We start from the raw sequence: 25,220 nt of genomic DNA, 5'->3' as shown, positions 1-25,220 counted from the left end.
GCGTTTACCTTGGTGATGCTTTGTCCACTATTGGCATTCTCTTAACCAGCTTCATGAGAATGGAATGTTTTTCAATTAACAGGTGACTCGTCAATAGTTATTTAGTAGATGAGTTTCTTGCCGCCTTAATGTGTTTGTTTGAGATCAAACAGTAAATAATAAACATGCAGTAAATAGCCCGATTCCATAACTATAGTAATCCATATTATGTCAAGAACTGAACAACTCAGAATAGAGAAATGGCATCCATCATTACTTATATATAATTTCAGACATAATTAATGAAAAGGAGGCGTGTCCAAACGTTTGACTGGTTCTGTAGTTAAATCACATTTGAACTCCATGAAGTTATTTTTAAATGAATGCATTTTTATGGAAGTTTTAAGTTCAAACTCTCAGAATTAAAGTGTGAAGTGTTTTACAGGAAGCAGCCATAAGGGGGCGCTGCACAACTTCTCAGTATAAGCACACCTTCAATCTCTTGCTCTCTCTCTAGTAAATGGTTATTAGTTGAAGCTCTAACGACCACTGAGTATAATTAGAAGGCTGATGAGCGACAGCTCGAGTGTCCGTAGTATTACTTGTCGCCTTGATAATCAGACCATTCCTCATTCACGGCGGTGTCATTAAGGCGAGCGGCGTCGGGGGAAAATTTGGCCGTGTTCGCAGCTCCAAATGAGGGAGGATGAGAAAGTGATGACTTTCCACACACTCGCCTCTTAATTCTCTCTCGCTCTCTCATTCATTTATTTATTCTTGAGCGTGAGTGATTACTGCTGCAGGTTTACGAGCTGCACACTTCACCTGACATGAACTGAACTTGTGATGATTAACTCGCACACAATGGAGGAATGTTAAAGATTAGCCACGCTGTGTGCTTGTCATCCACTCGGAGAAGTGAAATTAAAACGTGGGATTAAATGACGTGCTGCGACTCCCACACTTCCTGAGCGCAAAGTGAAAATAACTCCAGGCTTCATTTATGGACCACTGAACAGTTTTTCTTTTCTGGAATAAATCCTCGGGAGTTTGTCAGGAGGGTGTTCAAACTTTCGCCCTTAATTGGATCGGTCTTTGACAAGAATAACAAATATCCTGTAGAGTAAATATTTAATCCATATTTATGAAGTGTATATACAGTATATTTACCTTTTTTAGTTCTATAGTTTTCAAAATAGTAAGTTGGTTGCAGTTGTTTGCTTGTTTTCGTTTTGTTTACTTAAGTAGTGTTCTTTGTTTCCTTCTGCAGTTTTCTTATGGCACATTTGTTTACTTGAGTAGTTCTTGTTGCAGTGCGTTGTTTACTTCTGTAGTTTTCAAAATAGTATGTTTACTTCAGTTGTTTTTGTTGTAGTACATTGTTTACTTGTAGTTTTCATTTTGTTTACTTCTGCAGTTTTCTTATGATACATTGTTTACTTGAGTAGTTTTGGTTATAGTATGTTTACTTCTAGTTTTTTTTTGTTTATTTGTAGTTTGTTGTGGTACGTTGCGTATTTCTGTAGTTTTCAAAATGGTACCTTGTTTACTTCAGTTGTTTTTGTTGCAGTACATTGTTTTACTTGTTTTCATTTTGTTTACTGCTGCAGTTTTCTTATTGTACATTATTTTACTTGTAGTTTTTGTTGTGGTACGTTGCGTATTTCTGTAGTTTTCAAAATAGTACATTGTTTACTTCAGTAGTTTTTGTTGCAGTGCGTTGTTCACTTCAGTAGTTTGCCACGTTTCCTCTGTCGGTGTTACCGGTGTGTTTTGCGTACTCTGTGCAGGGGACGTTCCACAGTCAGCAGGCTCTGGATTATGGCTCCAAGTTAGTCGGAGGCGTGTCTCCTGGAAAAGGCGGGAAGTCTCACCTGGGGTTGCCGGTGTTCAACTCTGTGAAGGAGGTAATGACGTGTGTTCATCGACTACAGCATTAATATAGACCCCTTCGCATGTTTGTAAACAAACCGACCGTTGCCAGGATGCGCGCGCAGCCTGGACTCAAACAATGGCGCTGCCCATAGACCGGCATTATGAGCTGTCAGATTATGCAAAACAATTGTCGTTACAAGATCGAGAATGCTACATAAATAAGTTAACTCTAACAAGTGGACATCGCCTACCGGATCCATATTTAATTAAAGAGTGGACGGACGATGTTAGTAAGCTCCCTGGTATACAATGGCCAGATATATACTCGTACCTTATTGACAAGACTTCAGTGTACACCCACGAAAAACTTCGTGCCTACAAGTCTTTAGACGCATATGATTATGTGCGGGCATGTACAGAACGTGTTTTACACTGAAATTGTTTTAATCAAATTATGCCAGTGATGTGATGGCAATGTGGCTTTAGCTACAACAGCAAATACCAACACTAAACAGCAATTTGCAGGAGGTAATGGCATGAAAGGAATGATAGTGTAAAGAGTGCAGCTAAGAGAAATCAGAGCTGCGTAAAAAGCGAGAGGCAGAGAGCAGAAATGAAACTGAACGGGGCGGGAGCTAGGTTAGAGCGGTCAACGTAAGTTGGCATTTAGAGTGAGGGCACACAATTTCACCTTTCCATCCTTGCTTTAAAATTGTGATTTTCGGCATACACAAATAATGATGGCACAAAATCTGGACTGCTTGAGTCAAGCGAGACCTCTCCTACAAACAAAACTGCATGCAAAGCCAAGTTAACATGCTAACAATATTCATTACATTGTGTAACTATGACCCAGCTAATCAGACAAACGTTACCAAAGTATTTTGCTACATCAATAAACGAAGACTAGAAAGAATAAAAAAGAAAGATTTAATAAATAGCCTGATCTTACCTGTGATGAAGTGGGCGCTGCAAACCCGTGCATTTTTGATGGTGCTTTCATCCCAGTCTACACGTTTGATGGCTTGTAGTCATAGACGTCGGCGATTTTTTTGGAATGGGTGAGATCCTGCTGGAATTCTGAACATTTTAACCCCATCACTGCTACGATTCTGACACCCGACAACACAACAACTAGGCATTTCTTCCAAATATTTCTTCTCGTCTCTACCGTCGCCAAAAGTCAGTCTGACCGTCGCTGAGTCTTTTTTGAGTCCAGGCTGCGCGCGCAATTTCCTCTTACGTATGAATGACGTTTACTGCGAAGGGGTCTATAACTTGCCGCAGGTTAGCGTGGATTAGCGTGTGTTTGATGGTTCAGTCCCGTTTGTTCTGTCCGTGTTTCCAGGCGAGGGTGGGAACAGGTGCCGATGCCACGGTGATCTATGTTCCTCCTCCATTCGCGGCGGCGGCCATCATCGAAGCCATCGACGCTGAGATGCCGCTGGTGGTGTGTATCACGGAGGGAATCCCCCAGCAGGACATGGTGCGGGTCAAACACAAGCTCCTTCGCCAGAACATCACCCGCCTCGTCGGGCCCAACTGCCCCGGCGTCATCAACGTGAGAGAACAGCTGAGAGCTTTTCTTTCTTTCTTGAGTTCACGCTGTCTGTCCCAGTGTGGCATCTGATCCTCATTCACATTCACACAGTTTTAGAACCTGATTCTCGTGATTGTTGTAACGGAGTTAAATCCTTTTATTGTAATTCCACAGTGTGATTAATAATTTCATGACTTTATTCCCAGCCTGGAGAGTGTAAAATCGGGATCATGCCTGGACACATTCACAAGAAAGGAAGAATCGGTGAGATTAACGCTGCACACGTCATCTTTTAGCACAGATTGACTGTTTTCAGTTAGACTGAGGCTCAGATTAGGCTTGAGCCCTTTCCCTTTACTCACTGAAAATCCTCCAGATTTATTTTTAAGCAACGTGTTTTAACGTGTTTGTTCAGGTATCGTGTCGAGGTCTGGCACCCTGACGTATGAAGCCGTACACCAGACTACACAGGTGGGACTGGGCCAGTCTCTGTGTGTCGGTGCGTAGCTGCTCGCGCTCCTTCACTGCGATTTGTTCCACGTGATCTTTGGTTTGTTTAAAGTCGGAGCTGTTTGGTTTCAGGAATCGGCGGAGATCCGTTTAACGGCACCAACTTCATCGACTGTCTCGAGGTGTTCCTGCAGGACCCGAAAACAGACGGCATCATTCTGATCGGAGAGATCGGGGGCAACGCTGAGGAGAACGCAGCCGAGTTTCTGAAACAGCACAACACTGTGAGTCTGGGACACGTCACCGGAAAACGCACACCATCACCACATCCAGTAAAAAAACCGTTTTTGTCCTGTTCGAGTTTCAGACTGTAGAGGCTTTATTACACAGCGTGTGTTCTGATTGGCTGAGAGATGAGACACTACTTTACACTGAAGAAAAATAAAATTAGATTCTTCTCCTGGTAAGAGAGTAAATATCCCTCGACTACACCAAAGCAACAAATACATCAGGGTTCAACCATTTCTTTCTTTCTTTCTTTCTTTCTTTCTTTCTTTCTTTCTTTCTTTCTTTCTTTCTTTCTTTCTTTCTTTCTTTCTTTCTTTCTTTCTTTCTTTCTTTCTTTTTCCATATTTCCTTCTTTCATTTGCTGTTTTCTCCCTTTTCTGTTGCTTTTCTTTTGTTTCATTTTCTGTCTCTCCCTCCTTTTTCATTTTGTTTCCCACTTTTTTCTTTTTCCATGGTTTTCCCCAAAGCGTTTTAGCGTATCGGGCCTGATACGCTTGCTCTGCCTGCCGATACTCTTAGTTGCTTTAGTTAAAATCCGATACGCTTAGATTTATACTGATACGTTAAAACTTCCTACCCACAAGTAACTAGATACATAGGAGAGCAAATAACAGATCCATTTACATACTGATTGATATTTGTGTTAAACAAGCGCTCTTTTTTTCCAATGTTTGTGTTGATTCTGTCAAAGTAATATGTCCGCGTGGTATGATGTAAACAAACTAATCTATTGGCTACATCAAGATCACGTGTTCAAACCGTCCAATAAAAATATCGAAAGAAAACGTCAGACATCCCGGAAGTTGCCGATTCATTATAAGCGATCTCATTGGCTGCCGATGTTGTCCCGCACCAGACGGACAAAGCCGACTGATTTTAATAAGCTAGGAGAAGACTCGCTGGACAAATTAATCCACATCAGCATGGATGACAGCGAGATGGACTATGAGAGGGTTGCCCAACATTGGGCCGAGCAAAAGCCAAGGAGAATTAATCTGCTTTAAAGGAGTAGAAAACTTAATTCATTAGTTTGGGTTTGCAGAAAGATTATGTACTTATAAACACTCTCACGAAGTGAAGCTGTCCAAATGTGTCAAATATAGCATAATTTCAAATAATAATCATAAGCATTTTTGGCAGTGTGAGGTCACTGGGATCCATTTAACAAAAGGCGGCTCCGGATTATTCTTTTGTTAAAGGCTCACAGTGACATCTCACTGCCAAATACGCTTATCATTTATTATTCGAAATTATGCTACATTTGACACTTATAAACAAATTCCCTTTATGAAATGTTTATAAGTACATAATCTTTCTGCAAACCTAAACTGTAGAAATTAAGTTTTCTTTTCCTTTAAATATGTTTTAATCTTAATCTAGTCCATTTAATAAAGTGCCAAAATTTAAACTTTATAATATGCAGTTGTGGGCGGCACGGTGGTGTAGTGGTTAGCGCTATCGCCTCACAGCAAGAAGGTCCGGGTTTGAGCCCCGTGGCCGGCGAGGGCCTTTCTGTGTGGAGTTTGCATGTTCTCCCCGTGTCCGCGTGGGTTTCCTCCGGGTGCTCCGGTTTCCCCCACAGTCCAAAGACATGCAGGTTAGGTTAACTGGTGACTCTAAATTGAGCGTAGGTGTGAATGTGAGTGTGAATGGTTGTCTGTGTCTATGTGTCAGCCCTGTGATGACCTGGCGACTTGTCCAGGGTGTACCCCGCCTTTCGCCCGTAGTCAGCTGGGATAGGCTCCAGCTTGCCTGCGAACCTGTAGAACAGGATAAAGCGGCTACAGATAATGACATGAGAATATCCAGTTGCCTTACTTTTCTTTTCAGTGCATCTTAGTTATACATATATTATGGTAAATGCATCCGAAACATTCTAAATCGGGGTATTCAATTAAGTCACTGAGGTCCAGTTATTAAATTTTGTCCAAGTAGAAGGTCCGACCCGAAGTCCAGCTTGTGTCTTAGTCTTCCTATCTATCTCTTTTACCATAAATAAAAGTAGTCCCAGGAAAATAAATTCAAGGCCTTCATTTCAGATTAAAGAAAACAGAAACCTCAGAATAAAATAAATAAAAAAGTGCAAACAGAGTGGAATAACTCCTTTTTCTCTTAAGTTTAAGTGGTCCCAACCTGAAGAATTGAAGGCCTACACTTCAAGTAAAAAAGTCAACTCAGAAAACATTAACTAAAAAGTGCAAACAGAGCGTTGACTTAACATTTTCTCTTTTTTGTTCTTAAAATAAGGAGGTCCCAGCCTAAAAAAATGAGGGCCTACTTCTCATCTCATCTCATTATCTCTAGCCGCTTTATCCTTCTACAGGGTCGCAGGCAAGCTGGAGCCTATCCCAGCTGACTACGGGCGAAAGGCGGGGTACACCCTGGACAAGTCGCCAGGTCATCACAGGGCTGACACATAGACACAGACAACCATTCACACTCACATTCACACCTACGGTCAATTTAGAGTCACCAGTTAACCTAACCTGCATGTCTTTGGACTGTGGGGGAAACCGGAGCACCCGGAGGAAACCCACGCGGACACGGGGAGAACATGCAAACTCCACACAGAAAGGCCCTCGCCGGACCCGGGGTTCGAACCCAGGACCTTCTTGCTGTGAGGCGACAGCGCTAACCACTACACCACCGTGCCGGAGGGCCTACTTTTCAAGAAAAAAAAAGTCCACATCTTCAGAAAACAAGTGGCTTTTTAGGGGGGGGGGGGAAATGCAAACAGAACATTTTTCTTTGAATTTTTTCTTTTAATTCTTCTTCTTTTACTTTTCTTAATGAGAAAAATGGGCATGTGGCTGACCTGCCAGTAATTTAAATCTTGGTTGGAATGGAGTTAGTGCCATTTCTCATGCAGATATGTAGGTGTTCATTGTTGAGCCTAGAACGGTACTTGGTTTTGACAATGAGTGCGTTTACATGCACATAGAGAAAATCGAATTTCTGCCGTAGCTCGACTGAAATCGAAGTTCTAAATGCCATGGAAACACCTTAGCTAGGCTGAAATTGAACCGAACTTGATTTCTCATAATCGAGCTACGCGACCTAGATTATGCGATTTTTGCTGAGCTACTTAGTGCATGTAAACCCTATCGAGCTACGTAGTCCAGCTACTTACTTCTAGCCTGGCTAACGCGACTTCAAAGCTCTCCGAGCTATTGGTCTGGCCAAGCTATTAAGCCAAACCGTTTCCCAAAGCGCGTGGTTGACCCGCCTCCCTGAAATGCCTCAGTTTGCTACTGGTCGAAGCCAGAAAAGGCTGTGACGAAGCTTAAACCAATCACATCACTCTTTCCTCTGACGTATGTGACGCGACGGAAACTGCTTGAGTAACAGGAAGAAGATAAATACCTCCAGGGCTGCTCTTTGCTCCGTTTTCAATGAGAACTTCCCGTTGAATGCTTTCAATACAGCATCTACCGCTGTGTTAAAGGCTTGCCGCTGCTCCGTGTTCGTGATGTGAATGAAGCGCTTCCGGCATAGATTCTGTAAACAATCTATGGCTTCCGGTCGCAGTTCTACTACGTCAGTGCCTTGAACACGCCTCTACCCAGGGCCGTTGGAGATGCTCAAAGTTGATTGGTTCCCGATTTTTCGGGAGCTTGGAAATGCTGTAGATAGCCTGCCTGGCCAGACTAATAGCCTGCCTGGCCAGACTAAGCTTGCAACAGGCCCTCGTGTTGCATCACGCTTAGGATGGGCGGGCCCAGGCTAGACGAGACCACAAGCGGGAAACGCAACAGCCTCGGTCGGCATGACACTTCACCTTAGCCGCCACTTTATTAGGAACACCTGTGTCTGGACATGTACGCACCCATTTCCAATTAGTTGGCCAGTTATTAGCATGTTAGCAGGCTAACAGTTAATATGTTCACCATTACAGATCAACTTAGTGACCATTTTATTAGGAACACTTCTGTTCGTACATACAAACACTCTTCTTGTGAACACGGAACTGATAACTTTGTTTATACGTGTACCAACATGATGGGGTGTGTAGCGCCACCTGTGGCTCGGGTGCACAATGTACCTCACACAATAGCTCGATTTCCTTGTGTGCATGTAGGATTGGATTTCTCTGGCACCCCTGCTGGGACCCTTAGCTCGATTACCGACAGTAGCTCGATTTGGATGTGCATGTAAACGCACTGATTGTTCATCGTGGAAAAAGCTGACTCACAGCTGTAAGTCGATCCAAACATAGTCAAGGTGTGCAGTGCTCCTTTGGTTAGACCAGGGAACACACTCTCAGAAACAGTCTGTAACCAGAAAGTAGCAGGGTCAGTTGTCTCAAAATGCTCTCTTAATGCAGCTTTTCCTTGCAGATCAGTGAGCAGATCAACGTCTCAGCAACGGCGTTTAAGCACTCCTTCACAACTATCCCATCACTAAATGTTTTTTTATGTTGCCCCAAAATCCACGCTACTTTAAGGAACATTCGTTTGCACGTTGCTGGGCTGTAAGTGTGTGTGTGATGAGTCGGGTAGACCTGTCATACTGTGCTTGCAGTTGGGTTATTTTGCGTGCCCTCAGCTCGGACTTCAGGGGATAACTTTGCTCAAAAGAGCTGTGCTTTGTTTCGTAGTGGCGCTTCACGTTGCTGCTTTTAATTAATGCCACACTTTCGGAGCATATGAGGCACACTGGTTTTGAACTGCTCGCCAGAAGAATGAACATATATTTCTCCATCCATCCATCTTTAAAACAACGATTTTCCTTGTCTACTTTCCGCCGTCTTTTGGAGCAAGCCATGTTGTCTCAGTCGGTTGTCTCTTAAAGCCTAGGTCACAACCGGACGTACGAATTTTTTTGGCCGTGCGATTTTTGGCGTTTCCCAAATCATTGCGTTTTTTTTTTTTTTTCATGGAGAAAGATGCATGTTGGCCATAAGTTTGTCTTGCAACCTGAAAAAAAGTAAGCGCCCGTAGAGTTTGTTTGACATGACAAAGAACCTCTGCGGCCAGTATACGGCTCGAAAATCAGCACGTCACACGCGCGCCCTCCGTGCGTTTCTTGCGTTTTTTGCACATAGACTGGCCGTAGGAGCACGTACGGCCAGTTGTGACCGAGGCTTAACTTAACTCTCTTCCTCTCTGCTTGTTGCTCTGCTGTGGTGCGCTGGATAAACTAACGATTTTATTGGCTCAACTGAGTGAAGCTATTGTTGTATTAACTGTAGTAACAACGCCCGCTGTCAATAGCCACAGCCGTCCAAAATAATGCTCCATGAAAATTACTTAATCTCGTGAATTTACCATTGGTCATGGGTCCGGACAGAACCATCACTGGGTCTGGATCCGGACCGAGGTCCGCCATTTGGTGATGCCTGTTCTAAATCATTACAGTTATAGTAATACAGCAACTTATTTTAAGGTGGCAGTTCTTGGGTTCAGATCCCTTTGTGATCAACATGAGGTCATGATGATCGATTCTCTTCATTGGATTGCATAAGCTGGAGCAAAACCACTGTTCATATTTTCATGCACATTTTTGTTACAACACTACTTGATCATAGATAATTAGTGCAAGGGATCCCCGTAGATTTCCAAATCTATCATATGCCTCAGTAATCTACCGTATAACAAAACAGTTTAACTTGCATGTTGAACTTTAAGGTGAAATTTCAAATGTGTATACATTAATACTATTTAGGTCAGAAATCATTGAAACACTGGTAAAATCTATCCTACAATCATGTATCTAAAACCTCTGAGACCCTGAAAATGTACCTCAGAGAATCTGTTTTCAAAAAATTTTCCGGGGGAGCATGCCCCCGGCCCCCCCTAGTTTCGCTTTGCGCCTTTGGCACTTGCTTTCACATAATCGGCACTCAATCGTCTGTGTATTATCATTCCAGAATTTAGGGCTTTAATTTTTTTCTGGGGAAAACACTGTTTTCTCAGTTTCTTTATTTCTCTATCTTTCCCTCCTTTCTTTCTTTCATTCATTTGCTGTCTGTTTCCCTCACTGTTCTTTCTTTCCTTACTTTCTTTCGTGTTTTTGTTTCACATTTTTTTTATTTCTCTTCTTTCTTTCTTAAACTACTACCGCTACTTCAAAAAAACTTAACACAGAAATACTAATATAAACTATCAGTATATAATTTAGGAAACGTGCTGATGTTTGAGGTGTGTGCGTGTGTGTGTGTGTTCGGAGTGTAATTTTTCAAATGAACCCGGGTGTGTTACAGAACTGAAGCGCTGCGAGATCCACCACAGGATACAGTTTTCATCTAAAGGCCAAAAAGTCTCTAAAATGGAGCATATGGGTTCACTCTGGGGTTTTTAAAGATAAAGAGTTCAGTGTGTGTGTCAGAGAGCCGGATCACACAGCCGCCTCTGCTCCTCCCGGACTCTGGAAATGTGATCTCTGCACCAATTGAGTTCAGTGCAGCCTTTTCATTCTCGACAGTCGGCTTCACCTTTAATTGCTCCACGTTACTGGCATCTGGAGTTTCTGCAAAATCAAATCCTCAAACCCTGAGCCTGTTTACAGCTGACCTTTAAAATGAAGACGTTTGACATGGAGGAATGAATCAGATGCGAGCGCTGAGAGCTGCTCTGAGAGTTTATAATGCAGAGTAGAGAGCTCATAGACTCATGAAGCTCCTTCAAGTGCTTTATTTAACCTCCGTCATCACACGTCACTGATTACTGACTCTGCTGGAAGATCTTTCACGTCACCTCAGACCTTCTTTCTGTTCCAGGAAACGCAAGAACAAAAAATTATTAAAGCCAACATTTTATTCCACACTGGGGCATGGTGTTCGCGCTCTCTCTCTCTTTCCACACACCCATGTTTTCTCCTTTTTCTTTCCTTCCTTTTCTCCTTGTTTTTCTATTTCTTTGTTTCCTTTTGTTTACCCTCCTTCTTTTCCTTCTTCACACTGTTCTTTCTTTTTCTCTCTCTCTCTCTCTCCTGGAATCTGTTAAAGAAGTGATTTGTGCTCGCTAGCTTACGGATGCTAAAGTGTCTTTGTGAACTCCTCCATCAGCTGTAGAACCGAGCTCAGGGTGGAATCTCTTGAGGACTGATGGAGAGAAACCGTTATGGTGGTTTCTGTGGAATGATGACGTCCCAAACTCTGTTCCACCAGCAGAAATCTGAAGTAAAATAAGTGGTCCCGTGGCCCCGCCCATGTTGGCTCCACCTCCTCTCACTGTAAATATAACGCTCATTAAGAAGGAAGTCCTTCAGGCTGATTTTAAAGTCTCTAAAGTTTCCTGATCTCTTGCATCAACTTCTCTTTCATAAGAACTTGGAAATCTCTCCATTTTTTGTTTTTTTTCCAGAATCTGTCACATGCAAATGAGGCACTTAACATAAAGAATCTGTCCACAGGTGACTGAGTTCTCTCCTGTCAGATCTCACACCATTTATACCTTTTTCTTTTTCCATGAAAGGAAACTGAGAATGTACTTTTGTCGATCTTTGACGTTAATTATCGAGTTCGTCAAGCACCTGAGCCGGGAAATGACATCCTTTTAAGAGCAGAATCAGTTCAGGCTCTGCTCAGAAACTCAGAACCCTTTCACACGGAGTCCGTTAGTTAACGAGCTTGTTATTGGTGGACAGCTCTTACACTTCCATGAGCAGTGTGGAGGAGGTGAAGAGTGATTAGTGTGGATCGAATTTGACGTGCGCTCGTTAACGTTAACATCGCCGTTTATTGTGCGACAGAAAAAGAGCTTTCTGATGGTTTTCAGATGGAAAGATGGACGATTGAAGAGAACATATTTCACTAAGTGGAGGAAAGAAATCGAGGCGCAAGTAAATTAAGAAGCTCTGCAGATTTTAAAAAAAGATCGAATTGTTTTTCACTCGAACAGCAGCCATGATAGATTTGTCAATTTCTTTGCCAGGGTGAAATTAAAAACAAAACCCGATGGATTTTACTGAACTGAATCAGTGTTGAATTCTGATTGGTCAGACGTCAAATCGCAGCTTTATTTATATTAATGCGTTATTTCTATAGTAACGGCTAATGTGTAATCGTTGATGATTATGGTGACGAAGTTTTCTGAGCTGATGTTTATTTAACGTTTAAGGAGGGAGTCTACAGTGCGAGGGGGAAGCTGGAACTTTGCTTTCAAACCTCTTGAGGACCGAGCCGTGTCCGGTTTCTCAGGAACATGACAAATTGAGGGTGGGTTATTTATTTATTTTTGTGTGAACTACCGTAAAGAATGTGGCTGCTTTAACGTAAACGAGAACAGGAGCTAAACTTTTCTCATTGAACATATAAACAGGAAAGAAAATGTCGTTCTTTCTTTTAGTAAATTTTAATGTTAATTGTTGGAAGATTGCTGTGATATAAGAGGAGTGAAACACTCTGGTGTGCTATTAGAGGAAATTGATCAATGTGAGCGTGGTAACTCTTGATCACACCACTCTGTGATGCAGTATTTTACTTTAACATGATGTGTGCTCCCTCCCTTACTGTGCGAGCTGCTATAGATTCTCTCAACTGTGAACGACAAGCAACATTAATGGAAGTAAAATAGCAGGGTTCCCGCTGGCGCTCATCACACTCCTCATTGATGAACATAATCCATCAGTGACGAAGAGAAAATTTCTAGTAGTCGTCACAGTGACGAATGTACTGGTCATTATTAAGTCATCATTTCTAGAAATCCCTCCGTTTGCTGAAATCCAACTCCAGTGAAGAGCCGGCGGGAAGCCAGAGTGTAAACCGTGAGCACGTGCTTGTGACCAATAAAAATCGACTGCGTATAATGACCAAATGGGCGCCAAGCTTTTGACCAATCACAGTGCGTTTTAATTGGCCTGATGTGGTGGTGTGATTAAGGGTGTATTCAGACCAGGATAGTTCGATAGTTCACTTGCTTTGGTCCGAACCAAATGTTTTTTTTTTTTTTTTTTTTTTTTTTTCATTTTGGTGCGGTTCGCTTTCACACTGTACATTTTAGTAAACGGACCAAAATCTGTCAACAAAGCCACGTGCCCTGAGGTCGTTCAGCTGTTGGTCAGAGACGACACGCGCACAAAGCGTTAAGTTCAAAAGTAGTCACGGAGGATAGCGCTGATGAGCGCACATCATGTTGTGACAGTTCTGGCTCTTCACGCAAGTCGCTAGTACCGCCACTTTTTGAAAGAATGTCCCTGATTTTAATGTCGGTCTGACGGAGTTTCTTCACTTTTAGCCGACATTGTTCTGGGGAGCGCGTGAACCCCTTCTCCTTCATTTTCTCACTGAATACAGCAAACACGTCGGCATTTTTGTGTGTTCTCTCCAAAAGCTCAGATATGTGGACATCTGCCCATATATCCACAAGGGTACACGTTTCTTCCTCGGCCCACATTTGCCCCCTACTCATTTTTTGTACTCTAGTCTAGCCTACCACTGGTCTGAATGACTGACTGAACGACTGTTGTAAGGTTCCCTTGACAACTGAAACAGTGTTTGCGCTTTGCGGTGGAGTGTCAAGACACTGTTTCCCATAATGCTCGACAAACGACGGAAGCTCCCGAGGTACAAAAAAGCAAAACTGTCGCATTAGGTCTGGTCTGCTTTCACACCTCCAAAAGATCCGCACCAGGGTTCCTTTGGTCCGGACCGAGTCCGACCTTGCAGCTCGGTCTCGGTCCGCTTGTTTGGTCCGGACCAGAGTTCGGTGGTTTGTATTCAGACCAACCCAAAAGGTCCGGACCAAGAGAAATTTGGTTCGTTTGGTCCGGACCAAACAACGTAGGTGTGAATACGCCCTAAGTCTGTGTGAACCGAACAATGGCACAGTCTAAGCTGAGGAGGTTTTTTTGGGCTTCTTCAAGCACTGAAACAGTCACGGGGAGGCACACTCAGAGCTCATACTGTCCCAGAGCACATGGTAACACGGGTTGGTTTAAAACGCCAAAGTGAACGTGCCGTCAGCCGGCATGCAACTGAAGGGAGCTACATTTCGGGCGGCGCGGCATGTTGCGTTTCCATGGTGACCGTATGATGTAAAACGCAGTGTCATTCTGTGTTCGGTTTGTAAACTGACAGGAAATTCGGATTCCTTCACTGTTGTTTGTTCCCGGATTCTTCTCGACTCTTTTCAGTTGAAAATCAAGTTTTGTGTTGCAGTAAAGGCTAAAGGGAGTCCTGATACCTCTCTTGGATAATCCCATGATAAAATAACCTGAAGTAAGCTCAAACTAGAGGTTTATTTTAGCTTGATGGTGCACAGGGCGCCCAAAGTGAAGTCTTTGTTATTAGAGGCTGGAGTGGAGCCCAAATTTGATATGGAATGGAGAGGCCTCGCTGTATCTGTACAAATATTTGAATTGTTCCAGTTTGGTTGGTATAAACCTGGTATTAAGTCCACTTTGATAAGTAGATAACTAAGAAAAAAAAAATACAGACTATGTGAATACTTCTTTTGACTTGATTTTTCAAGGAAAAAAGTGGAGAATAGCCCTGTGATGACCTGGCGACTTGTCCAGGGTGTACCCCGCCTTTCGCCCGTAGTCAGTTGGGATAGGCTCCAGCTTGCCTGCGACCCTGTAGAACAGGATAAAGCGGCTACAGATAATGAGATGAGATGAAATATATGATTTTTCCCCCCCAGGACCTGTTGCCTTAATTCTGATCACTTTTTTAGACTTGTTTTTTTGAGCAGTTTAACAGTTCTACATGAGCAAGTTGAAAAAGCGAGCAGTTGAAGCTTTTCTCAGGAGTTTATACAAATGAAATTGCTGTGGATTGATTTTTTTTTTTAAACGAGGTGATGTGAGGTTTGGAGAAGTGGCTCGCTGCTGACAGGTTAACAAAGAAATAGTGTTTTTCCTTTATCTATTTGGCTGTTGATTCTTTCGCTTGAGTTTGAAATGTTTGTTGCCCCCGACCCCCCCATGGTGTTTTTATTCTCTGTCAAAATGCAGTGCTCTATTTTCCCTTCTCATCAGGAGGATGTTGTGTCCCCAGTGTAAATAAAGATTGGTTGAAAGAACATGTCTGTAGCTTGTAGCACTATTATCACCAGCGTGCCAAGTTCTCCTCAGCACAAGGTGTTTTTTTTTTTTTTTTTTCTCTTCTTAATCCTGCACCTTCTCACACCCACCTGCTCCCTTTAAACCTGTTGTAATTCATTTTCGAATCAAGACTCGGTTGAGTGGAGTTCTCGACATGAACAACAAACGTTCTTTACAAGAACAAAGGGGGGGAAAACGCAGCAGTGTTTTGTTGCCGACGTTCCCTTGGCTCTCGGTGCACGGGCCCTGTAATTGGTTGCGATGTTAATCTTCTTCGGCAGATTAAGGCGAGGCAGTGAGTACGGTCCTCTGGTGGGCGAGGAGGAGGAGAACACCACGACTCTGTTTTATAATTAAAGCAATTCTGATTAGCTGCTAAAGACGATAAAAGGCTGGAATTTTAATTTTCAAAAGGCTGATTTAACTCGCTGTGCGCTCAGGAGCCACTGTTGGGGGTCTCGTTTAATTTCCTTCCACCTGTTTAGATGAACTTGAGACTTCGTCGGTCCAGTCATCTGATTCGAGGACGATTTGAGATTTCCGTAGGTTATGTCCCAAGGTGTGCTTATTTTCCCCAGGACACTTGGAGATGAACAAATGACCTGAAAGAGGGCGGAGCTAGAAACGGTGCAGGTTAAACAGATAGGTGGTCAAAGCGTGATGACGCTGATGATTATGTTGATGCTCATGCTTTGATCTGATTCACAAAGGTGGGGGGGGAACCACAGGCACCTCCATGTTCATCTTTTATTAGCAACAAGCTAATAAGTTGTTTAAAACAAATAGTTTAAAGATGAGACCTGCTGCTGTGTTTACTGTTGACACTCAGAGCGGCCATTTTTATTTGATTTCACATCACTTGCTGAACTTGAGGTTGAGGAGACGTTTCTGAGTTTTCTTTGTTTTATCTCGTTTTAGAGTCAAGTACAGAATATTTCTCGCTAGAAACAGGAAGTGTCTATTTTTTTTTCCTCTTTCTGAAAATCTTCAGAAACTTTTTCATGTACCTTTTCAATATTTCCGGTCCATTTTAGTTCCCAGTTGGGGACATCAGTTTTGTTGTTGGTGAGGTTTAGCTTGGGTTTTTTTTTTTTTTTCCTTTTCTTGAACCGAGGAAGGTCTGTATTGCTGAATGCCCGGCTTTGTATCACTTTCTTGAAGATCTTTAATCAGTTGAAAAGTGAATCAGCTTTGAGAGCCTGAGAACTTGGAGGTAGTAGGAATTGGTGACGTAATCTAACCGTCTTCTCCTCAATTATCTCCAAGGCCTGAGTTCACATCTCGTTTGGTCATGTTAACGCTGCTGTTCTTCAGAATGAAATGTTAGCCGTCAGACAAGGGCAGAAAAAAACAACAGATGTCCCGAACCACCAGACATCCATCAGTTGGCACAAAAGCAGACCAGCAGCTAATCAGCTCAGACGTGACTAATTATCCCCGAGCCGAACCAGGGGTCATGTAGGCAGGCGGAGAGAAGCCGCTGTCGGCTCACGCTCACAAACGCGCGTTGTTCAGACACCAGCGATGGAATTTTCTGAGCGAAGAGAATGCGATGAGTTTTGAGACACTAGCAGAGAAAAGCAATTTGGCCTCGTACGACGATCAATCAAGGTTCTTCTGCAGATTTACTACACTTAGATTGGATCTTGAGTGCCTGGAGGGGTATTGTGCTCAATGGCCTTCTGCAGGAATAATGACAAAATGTGTTTAAAAACGCTTAAGGAAAGGGAAGAGGAAGAAGAAACGCTGCTGAGGTGTGTGTGTGTGTGTGTGTGTGTGTGTGTGTGTGTGTGTGTGTGTGTGGGTGGGTTTGGTTTCTCAGCCGCAAGATACTACATATTAAAATGTTGAATTAATATCCACTCGGCTCCATAACAAACACGCACTTTAGTTAAAATAATTACATCCCCTTTTCCTTCATGAAGTAACCGTGTGTGTGTGTGTGTGTGTGTGTGTGTGTGTGTGTGTGTGTAGGGTGCCAACGCTAAACCGGTGGTATCATTTATTGCCGGCCTCACGGCGCCCCCTGGCAGGAGGATGGGTCATGCTGGTGCCATCATCGCAGGAGGAAAGGGCGGGGCTAAAGAGAAGATTGCGGCCCTGCAGTCAGCAGGTGTGGTGGTCAGCATGTCCCCTGCCCAGCTGGGAAGTACCATGTTCAAGGTGAGACAGGAGCACAGTGTTATAGTTTATGATTAAAATAGATTTTTAAATCTAACCTTGCTGTATTTTTTTATTTATTTATGTGTTTAATATTAAATCAGTGATAATGTTTGTATTTAAAGTTGAATGGTCATTAACCAACGTGCAGGCTCCGTTATCCAACACCGTCAGTTCTCACCGTCAGCAACATCGTGGATAAATGTGTCTAAAGTCTCAGGACTTGCACTTATGTAATAGTTGTATAAGGTATAAATACTTTTTTTAATCTAAATTAATCATGAACATCCGTCCAGGATGCAGAAATACACCCAGAGTATAAAATACAGCACTGTGCAAAAGCCTTAGCCCCCCTGTATTTTTTCCAGGCAAACTTTGTTATAGATTTCTATTTTCTGACTTCTACATTATCGAGTCAGTACAAAAACATTTTGGAGTCCAAACATTCATTTTCCAGCACAAAATTAAATGTGACCGGGGGGGGAACCCAAAAAACTGTTTGTATCTGAACAATATGTTCCTTAAGAGAGCACTTTTCACATTAAAAAAAGAAAACATAATGAAGGCTGCTGGGTTTTGGTGCAAAATGAAGAAGCGAGTGTGACAGTCAAAGTGTGCAGAAGAACTGTGGCTGGTTCTGTAAGATGCTCAGTAAAACCTACAGCTCATTTCCGCATCAAACTGCACTCACTGTGCCTGAGACGACGACTTTTTTTTTTTTTTTTTTTAAAAGCAGAGGGTCATCTCACACCAAATATTGACTTTGTTTCATTTACTATGGCTTACTGCTCATCTCATCTCATTATCTCTAGCCGCTTTATCCTTCTACAGGGTCGCAGGCAAGCTGGAGCCTATCCCAGCTGACTACGGGCGAAAGGCGGGGTACACCCTGGACAAGTCGCCAGGTCATCACAGGGCTGACACATAGACACAGACAACCATTCACACTCACATTCGCACCTACGGTCAATTTAGAGTCACCAGTTAACCTAACCTGCATGTCTTTGGACTGTGGGGGAAACCGGAGCACCCGGAGGAAACCCACGCGGACACGGGGAGAACATGCAAACTCCGCACAGAAAGGCCCTCGCCGGCCACGGGGCTCGAACCCAGGACCTTCTTGCTGTGAGGCGACAGCGCTAACCACTACACCACCATGCCGCTCTGGCTTACTGCTATTTTATAATATTTTTTTAGATACATTTTTTTTTTTAAATGTTGAAACATTTTAATTATTTTTTAGCCATTTTTGGTTGACAGCATTTCTTTACATGTACATAAGACTTGCACAATACTGTATATCTTGGCTATTTTTATAGCCAAAGATTTATCACTCTGAAGTGGGTATAGTGTAGCTGCTAATTGACTGGAAGTTGTAGAAATTATGGATGTTTTATTTTTGGTTAAAATTCCAATTTTTGAAAGTAAGAATTATTCCATCCTTTGCTTTTATTACTTTTTTCCCCCAGCCCCCCCCCCCCCTTTTTTTTTTTTTTTAACCCACAGATTTTTAAAAGCACCACTGTCTGTCTCTGTCTGTGGTCATCAATCTGTTGTCCAATCAGCATACCATTTAATTTATATATTAAAGTGTGTGTGTAAAATAAAGGAGAACTAATTGGCTGAATAAGTTAAAAAAAAAAAAAAGTGGAAGTCATTTTTAATTAGATTAATAAATCAGTGAAGTCGCCTGTAACTGAACCAATTAACACTTATTTATTTTTAAAAAGCCAGTGATTGTGCAAGATTTTTGAGGAAACAGAAAAAGAAAAGCATTCTGGGGGAAAAACTTCATCTCATCTTTTACTCTTTTAACAAGAAGGATGAAAAGAGAGAGCGTGTATTAAACCCATTCATCATTCCGCTCTTTCGTTATGAGTGGCTGTGAACGCTGTGAGTTCCAGAGCATTGATAGCGTCTCGCTCAATTTCTCCACTTCTCCGGTGTCTGATTTGTAAACATTGCGAGTGATGATGAAAACTGATTTCCTGCTTATTTATTTAGCGGCTCGTTGTGTTTATAGATCTCTCTTAATCTCATTGGCCGGGTTAATCTCAGCCAAACATGAGTGTGTGCTAATAACGGGAATGAATTACCAGCGCATTCGGTCAGATTCATCTTAATTATGCATTTCTAACACACACACACACAGAGAAGCATCGACTTGCTATGATTCCCTTTTTAATTTTCTCTTGCTCTCTCACTGATTATTTGTGCTTGCAGTAATAACACACTTTAACTCTCTCGCTCATACGCACGCACACACACACACACACACACACACACGCTTTATACAAACTGTAACCCATGTACCCTGAATTCAGCTACAAATCCTGCATCAAAACCCACCCGGTTGTCCCTCTGACATCCACTAGATGGCAGTAGAATCTCACATGTTCTCGCAGCCTCTCCATTTTGTCCATTTTCTCTGCACCATACTCTCCTGTCCTGATAAATGGCATTTGCGTAAGGGAATTCTCAACCGAAATGCACAATTCCACCCAAGCCAGTTGGGGGAAATGTGTTTTCGGAAGAGTCTCGGCTCGCCCCACAGCTGTTACTCTTACTAAATTGACTATGTAAATAACTGCAGTGCAGCATAATGGCCTCCAGTCATCTGTGTGTGTGTGTGTGTGTCTCTTCACTCATGCTCAGGAACCTAACACAGTAAATCGGAGTGAAGTGTCTCACTGTTATCCTGGGTGTACCTCCAGGATTGCTGTCCGGTTTTATAGACTGGTACCAAAATCCAGAATTGTGACACCCAAAGGCATTTTTGAGACAAAGTCGGCAAACAGTCTTATTTTGTCAATTTGGGTGTGCCGAATTCAAATCTGCAATATGCCGAGCTCTATCTGACCTCTGTTGACCTCTAGAGGTCATTGAACTTTGAGCCTGTAAACGTCTCAGCTGAACCCGGTTTCTCAGCTTTCTAAGGAATGAAATGTACTAAAATGATTAATGAAGTTAGCAAATGGCCTTGTTTGTTAAATTTTTGGGTACTGAATTCATTTTTCATTTGTAAAACAACATATGACCTCTGATAACCTCAAGGTCATTAAACTTGGCCTATAGGCCTATGCATTTAACGGCATTTTCAAACTGACTTTACTCCCCCAAAAAGAATATGAACAGACAAAAAACAAATAGAAAGGAACAAATACAACATTAAATGCCAGTCCATGTACATGTGACTTACTTTTCACAATGAGAATGCCTAGGCGATCACCTTCCATAACATTGCATTACATTTAGCGGTTATTGTTTATACAAAGCTACTGAAAAAAGGACAGATTCAGCAGCATACAAAATGTGGGGGCATACAGGGTATACAGGTTAATCAGGGTTGTTTTTTTTCTTTGTTTTTTGTAAAGGCTTTACCCCGTTTAAAATAAAACAAACAACAAAGAAAAAAACTCAACCCTGATTAACGTGCCGTTAAATGCATAGGCCTATAGGCCAAGTTTAATGACCTTGAGGTTATCAGAGGTCATATGTCGTTTTACAAATGAAAAATGAATTCAGCACCCAAACATTTAACAAACAAGGTCATTTGCTAACTTCATTAATCATTTTAGTACATTTCATTCCTTAGAAAGCTGAGAAACTGGGTTCAGCTGAGACGTTTACAGGCTCAAAGTTCAATGACCTCTAGAGGTCAACAGAGGTCAGATAGACCTCGGCATATTGCAGATTTGAATTCGGCACACCCAAATTGACAAAATAAGACTGTTTGCCGACTTTGTCTCAAAAATGCCTTTAACTCCTTAAATAAGCACTTTTTTGAATTTTGGTACCAGTCTATTAAGACTGATGTTGGATCAGGACTTCATTCATTCATTCATTCATTCATTCATTCATGTGAAAAAATGTACGGCTCTAAATCAATACGACTCATCCCTGAAAACCCCAAACCACCAAAAAAGGTCTGATTTTCTGTATTAATTACAGCACTAAGGGCACTCTTCTTATCCAGAGGTGCCAGAATTAATGGAACATTACAGTGAATGTAGAGAGACCTCAAAACCTGGACATTTCTGCTTTCTCAGCTTGTGGGATGTGCTGTTTTAGAGAAATAATCCTCCTCCAGTTCAGCAATTACAATATATTTATTGATTAAAAAATAACTTTAGCAGCACTTTAAAAAAAAATCCATTTATGCTTGCGTTTAATGCCATGGAACGAGTGAGTTTAGTTTGTTCTTACTTATGTTATACAGAGAAATGATGACTGGGTGTGCTGGTCAGCTGTCCACAAATTTTTGGTTATATAGTGTCAGTATATTATAGCAGCTATAAACAGTCTTTCCCTCACCAGCCGATTTTTTTTTTTCTCCCTCCCTCCCCCAACTTGAAGTTAATAAGAAAAAAGAAATGAGAACTTGAGAAATGTGACTGTTAGACTGGAAACTTCTGTCATAAATATTAAATAAACCTCTTCTTACATGTGGTGTTTTTACAATCTGTTTATGTGGAGTTCCTGCTCGTGAGCTGTTTCTATAGCAACTGTAACATATTAGAATGAGTGCATTTAATATAAACCTGTGATTTGTCGTGACTGGAAACTTGATTATAGCTTTGTTTTTGTTCTGTCCTGCACAGGAATTCGAGAAGAGGAAGATGCTGTAACGTGGACGAGCCTCACCAATATCACAGCAGTGTATTCTTTTGATTTTGGCCATGAATTTCCAACTTGTGGAGAATTTTCCAGAACCTGATTGTTGTTTTATGGCAGTGAGGAAGCTGACAGTTGTAATCATCCTCAGTGAAGTTAAAAGCGTTAACATTCACATCAGCGTCGCGGGGAGCATGGGGCGGCGCATGTACGTTGTGTTTTATCTCCATTTTCACCTCTGCCTCGTCCATCATCAGCACCTGAAATATAATATAATATATATAATTCTCTTTCCTCCTCCTCCGTGTTATAAGTTTTGTTCTTTTGACATGTCGAGGTGTCACTACTTCTTTTCACTTCTCGCAAGGAGTCCGTCCTCCGGGTCCATGAGTCTGTCTCCGTCCCGGTTTCCCCTCCTACACACACGTACACGTGCATGTCAAAAATTATTTTGAAAAACCTGGAGCTAGAGTTGAAATCACACACCAGTGCTTGCTTTGATCACTCCAGGACGCTTCGCTGCACCGTCTGTGTTTTTCTCCAATTCTGAACCCGTCTCTGAACTTATTTAGCAGCGTCACTCAGGCTCACTCTCAATTCCAACCAATTTGGAGTCTGTTATTGAAAATGGCCGTCTTGTGCCCTGTGTATTAGAGGCTTTTAGAACGCCTCGCCGTTCTCACGTATGTGTTTATTAATTCTGACACGCCGCAGTAGCATAAATTGTCTCTTTTGCTCGTAATGACATGCATTCGCCATTCTTTTTTTTTCCACTTTTCTTTTCCTCCGCTGAGGAACGAAAGTGCCGGTTCGATCTTTGCCAAGCGCTTTTTAGAAAACCACTCATCAAAATGTCAACGCAAAACAATTCCTAACATCTGAAAATCAAATTTGCAGAAGAACGATAGCAATCAGACGTCCACAATATGTACAAGGTTTTATTGTTGCCTTTCTGTGCTGAAAGACACAAGGAAAAGCTTTGATTTCTAGAGAATGGATAAAGAATGGCCTGTAATAACAATGTGATGTGGCATTTTGGTTCGAACGTAAAAAGGAAAGTGAATTAAAAAGTGATTAAAAAAAAAAACTCATTGGTGTTGAAGCTAGAACTCCATATCAACCAAACCTTAATTATGGTGGAAGTGTACGAGAACCCTGTAATTACACAGTTTAAATAAATCTGATTAAAGTGATTAAAAATATCTAGCTAATTGTGCTTGATTAAGAAAACCTTCAATGAACTTTTCTAAAAAAAAAAATCAGGATAAAAATAAACAAGCAAGTCATTGAGGTTGATGCGGACGAGACTGATGGAAAAGGGGGGGGGGGGGGGGGAATATGTAAATGTGGGGAATCCAAATAATTAAATCCCAGATCAACAGTGACTTTCTTCAAAAAGGTTTAAATGGCTGAGATACTCAGGAAACCATGCAGTTTAACAAAGATTAAACTGGCAAAAATGTGGCATTTGAAAGAAGTTAAAGCTTCAAATATTGGAATAAATAACTTCTCAACCTCTTTAATCCCTAAATATCAGGTTGATCAGCATTAGCTGGAAATATGAAGTTAGGCATCAGGACGTTATGATCAGAATGTGTTTTCTCCTTGGGTCGGATCCCAGGTAAGGTTTATTTATTTTTTATTTTTTTTATTTTTTTCCTCGACGGATTATTAAATGTGTGTGTGTGGGGGGGTGTGTGAAATTTAGAACTGTAAAGAGTTCTTTAGTCTGTCCCTCAGGAGGAGGAACGATTCCAAGTAAAGCCAAGCTAGTGTACAAAGAGGAAGCCTGGTATTCAGAAAAGAAATTAAAAGAAAATCAAAATAAATCAGGACACCAAAAAAGTGCTTGTATCTCTTGAGGCATTTTTATTTATTTATTTATTTTATTAGGATTTGCATTTATTAACTTATTTGAACTTTATTTTTAAAGTTGAAATTAAGTCAGTACTGTGGGGTCACTTTTTTTTATTAAAAATGAAAGGAGTAAAAAATTAGGGGAAAAGGCTATACCTTTTAAGAAAGGATGATCTTGAATAATTATTCATTCATTCGTTCGTTCTTTAATGCTCACTGGCCACTTTATCAGAAACACCCCGATATCCACCTGCTGTTTTCTGCAGTTCTCTAATCAGCCGATCCCTTGACAGCAGCACAATGCATCAAATCATGCAGATACAAATCAAGAGCTTCAGTTAATGTTCACTTCAAACATCAGAATGGGAAAAATTGTGATCTCAAAGTGTGACTTTCACTGTAGAATGGGTGTTGGTTTGAGCCAGATGGGAAGCTGTTGATCTCCTGGGGTTTTCACACACAACAGTCTCTGGAGTTTACACAGAATGGTGCGAAAAACAAAAAAAAACATTGAGTGAGCGACAGTTCTGTGGGTGGAAACAAAGGCCTTGTTGATGAGAGAGATCAGAGGAAAATGGCCAGGTTGGTTCGAGCTGCCAGGAAGGAAATAGTAACTCATATAATTACTCTTTACAACCGTGGTGAGCAAAAAAGCATCTCCGCATGCAACAGCAGAAGAACACATTGGGTTCCACTTCTGCAGCCAAGAACAGGAATCTTGGAATCATCAAAAAGTTCCTATTAAAGTGGCCATAGAATGTATGGATTATTTCAGTCGTTACCCTATGAATTCATTTTGCAAGTTTCACATTCTGTGGTGAAATTATATTAAAAAATAGAAATTGTGATCAGACGTGAAAATCGTGATCCTTCACACATGGATTAAAGTTTTCCTTCGTGTGACGGATTTCCGTCAACTGAACTCTCCCAAGGCCAAATGTGAGGTCGGTGCTGATCCGAGGAGAATTAAAATGACGGGTGGTTGGGTAGAGATTGGGTTATAACACTGATGTGTTGCAACACCATCAACTATCAGCAGGGTTTATTTAACTTTTTTTGTTTTTGAGCTTTGTGTCGTTCATTTCCTATGTCTGATCATGTTTAAACGTTCGCTGTCTACGGTGCGGCATTAAAAAAAACATGCGCTGTCAAAATTGGCAAAATACATTCCCATGTGCTTGGCGTGCTTGTGTCTGACCATTTCTGTTTTGTATTAAATTAAATCTTGCCAAAATGACTTGGTTCAAACTTGGACATATAGAAATAGAGCATGTTTAAAAAAAAAAACGAAAAAATAAACCCCGGAAAGTCCGCTCCTCTGCTTCAGCCAGACTTGAAGACCCGACGGTGCAATGCTTGCAGACTGTCGGAAGTAATTGGACCTAAATTTATAGCTAACAAATCAGCAGACGCCCCAACAATTATTATTTTCGTTAGGCCAATGTGTAAGGTATGTTAGAACCGTGCCTTA

The 25,220-nt window shown here is 41.7% G+C and overlaps 1 protein-coding gene across 1 annotated transcript in view; it reads left to right on the top strand.

Moving 5' to 3' along the window:
• Window positions 1-23,092, top strand: part of suclg1 (succinate-CoA ligase GDP/ADP-forming subunit alph) — a 28,085-nt gene extending 4,993 nt beyond the window's left edge. The window contains exons 3-9 of the mRNA XM_060917189.1: window positions 1,770-1,886; window positions 3,203-3,415; window positions 3,601-3,658; window positions 3,810-3,893; window positions 3,977-4,128; window positions 17,093-17,281; window positions 21,880-23,092. Of these exons, the coding sequence (XP_060773172.1) occupies window positions 1,770-1,886; window positions 3,203-3,415; window positions 3,601-3,658; window positions 3,810-3,893; window positions 3,977-4,128; window positions 17,093-17,281; window positions 21,880-21,906 (840 nt within the window). The 3' untranslated portion in view covers window positions 21,907-23,092. The remainder of the gene's footprint in view (window positions 1-1,769; window positions 1,887-3,202; window positions 3,416-3,600; window positions 3,659-3,809; window positions 3,894-3,976; window positions 4,129-17,092; window positions 17,282-21,879) is intronic.
• Window positions 23,093-25,220: the final 2,128 nt, after the last annotated feature.

Source organism: Neoarius graeffei, chromosome 3, assembly GCF_027579695.1.
Source record: "Neoarius graeffei isolate fNeoGra1 chromosome 3, fNeoGra1.pri, whole genome shotgun sequence".
NCBI lineage: Eukaryota > Metazoa > Chordata > Actinopteri > Siluriformes > Ariidae > Neoarius > Neoarius graeffei.
The sequence above is the reverse complement of the archived record's forward strand: the minus strand, read 5'-3'. Positions and strand labels throughout refer to the sequence as shown.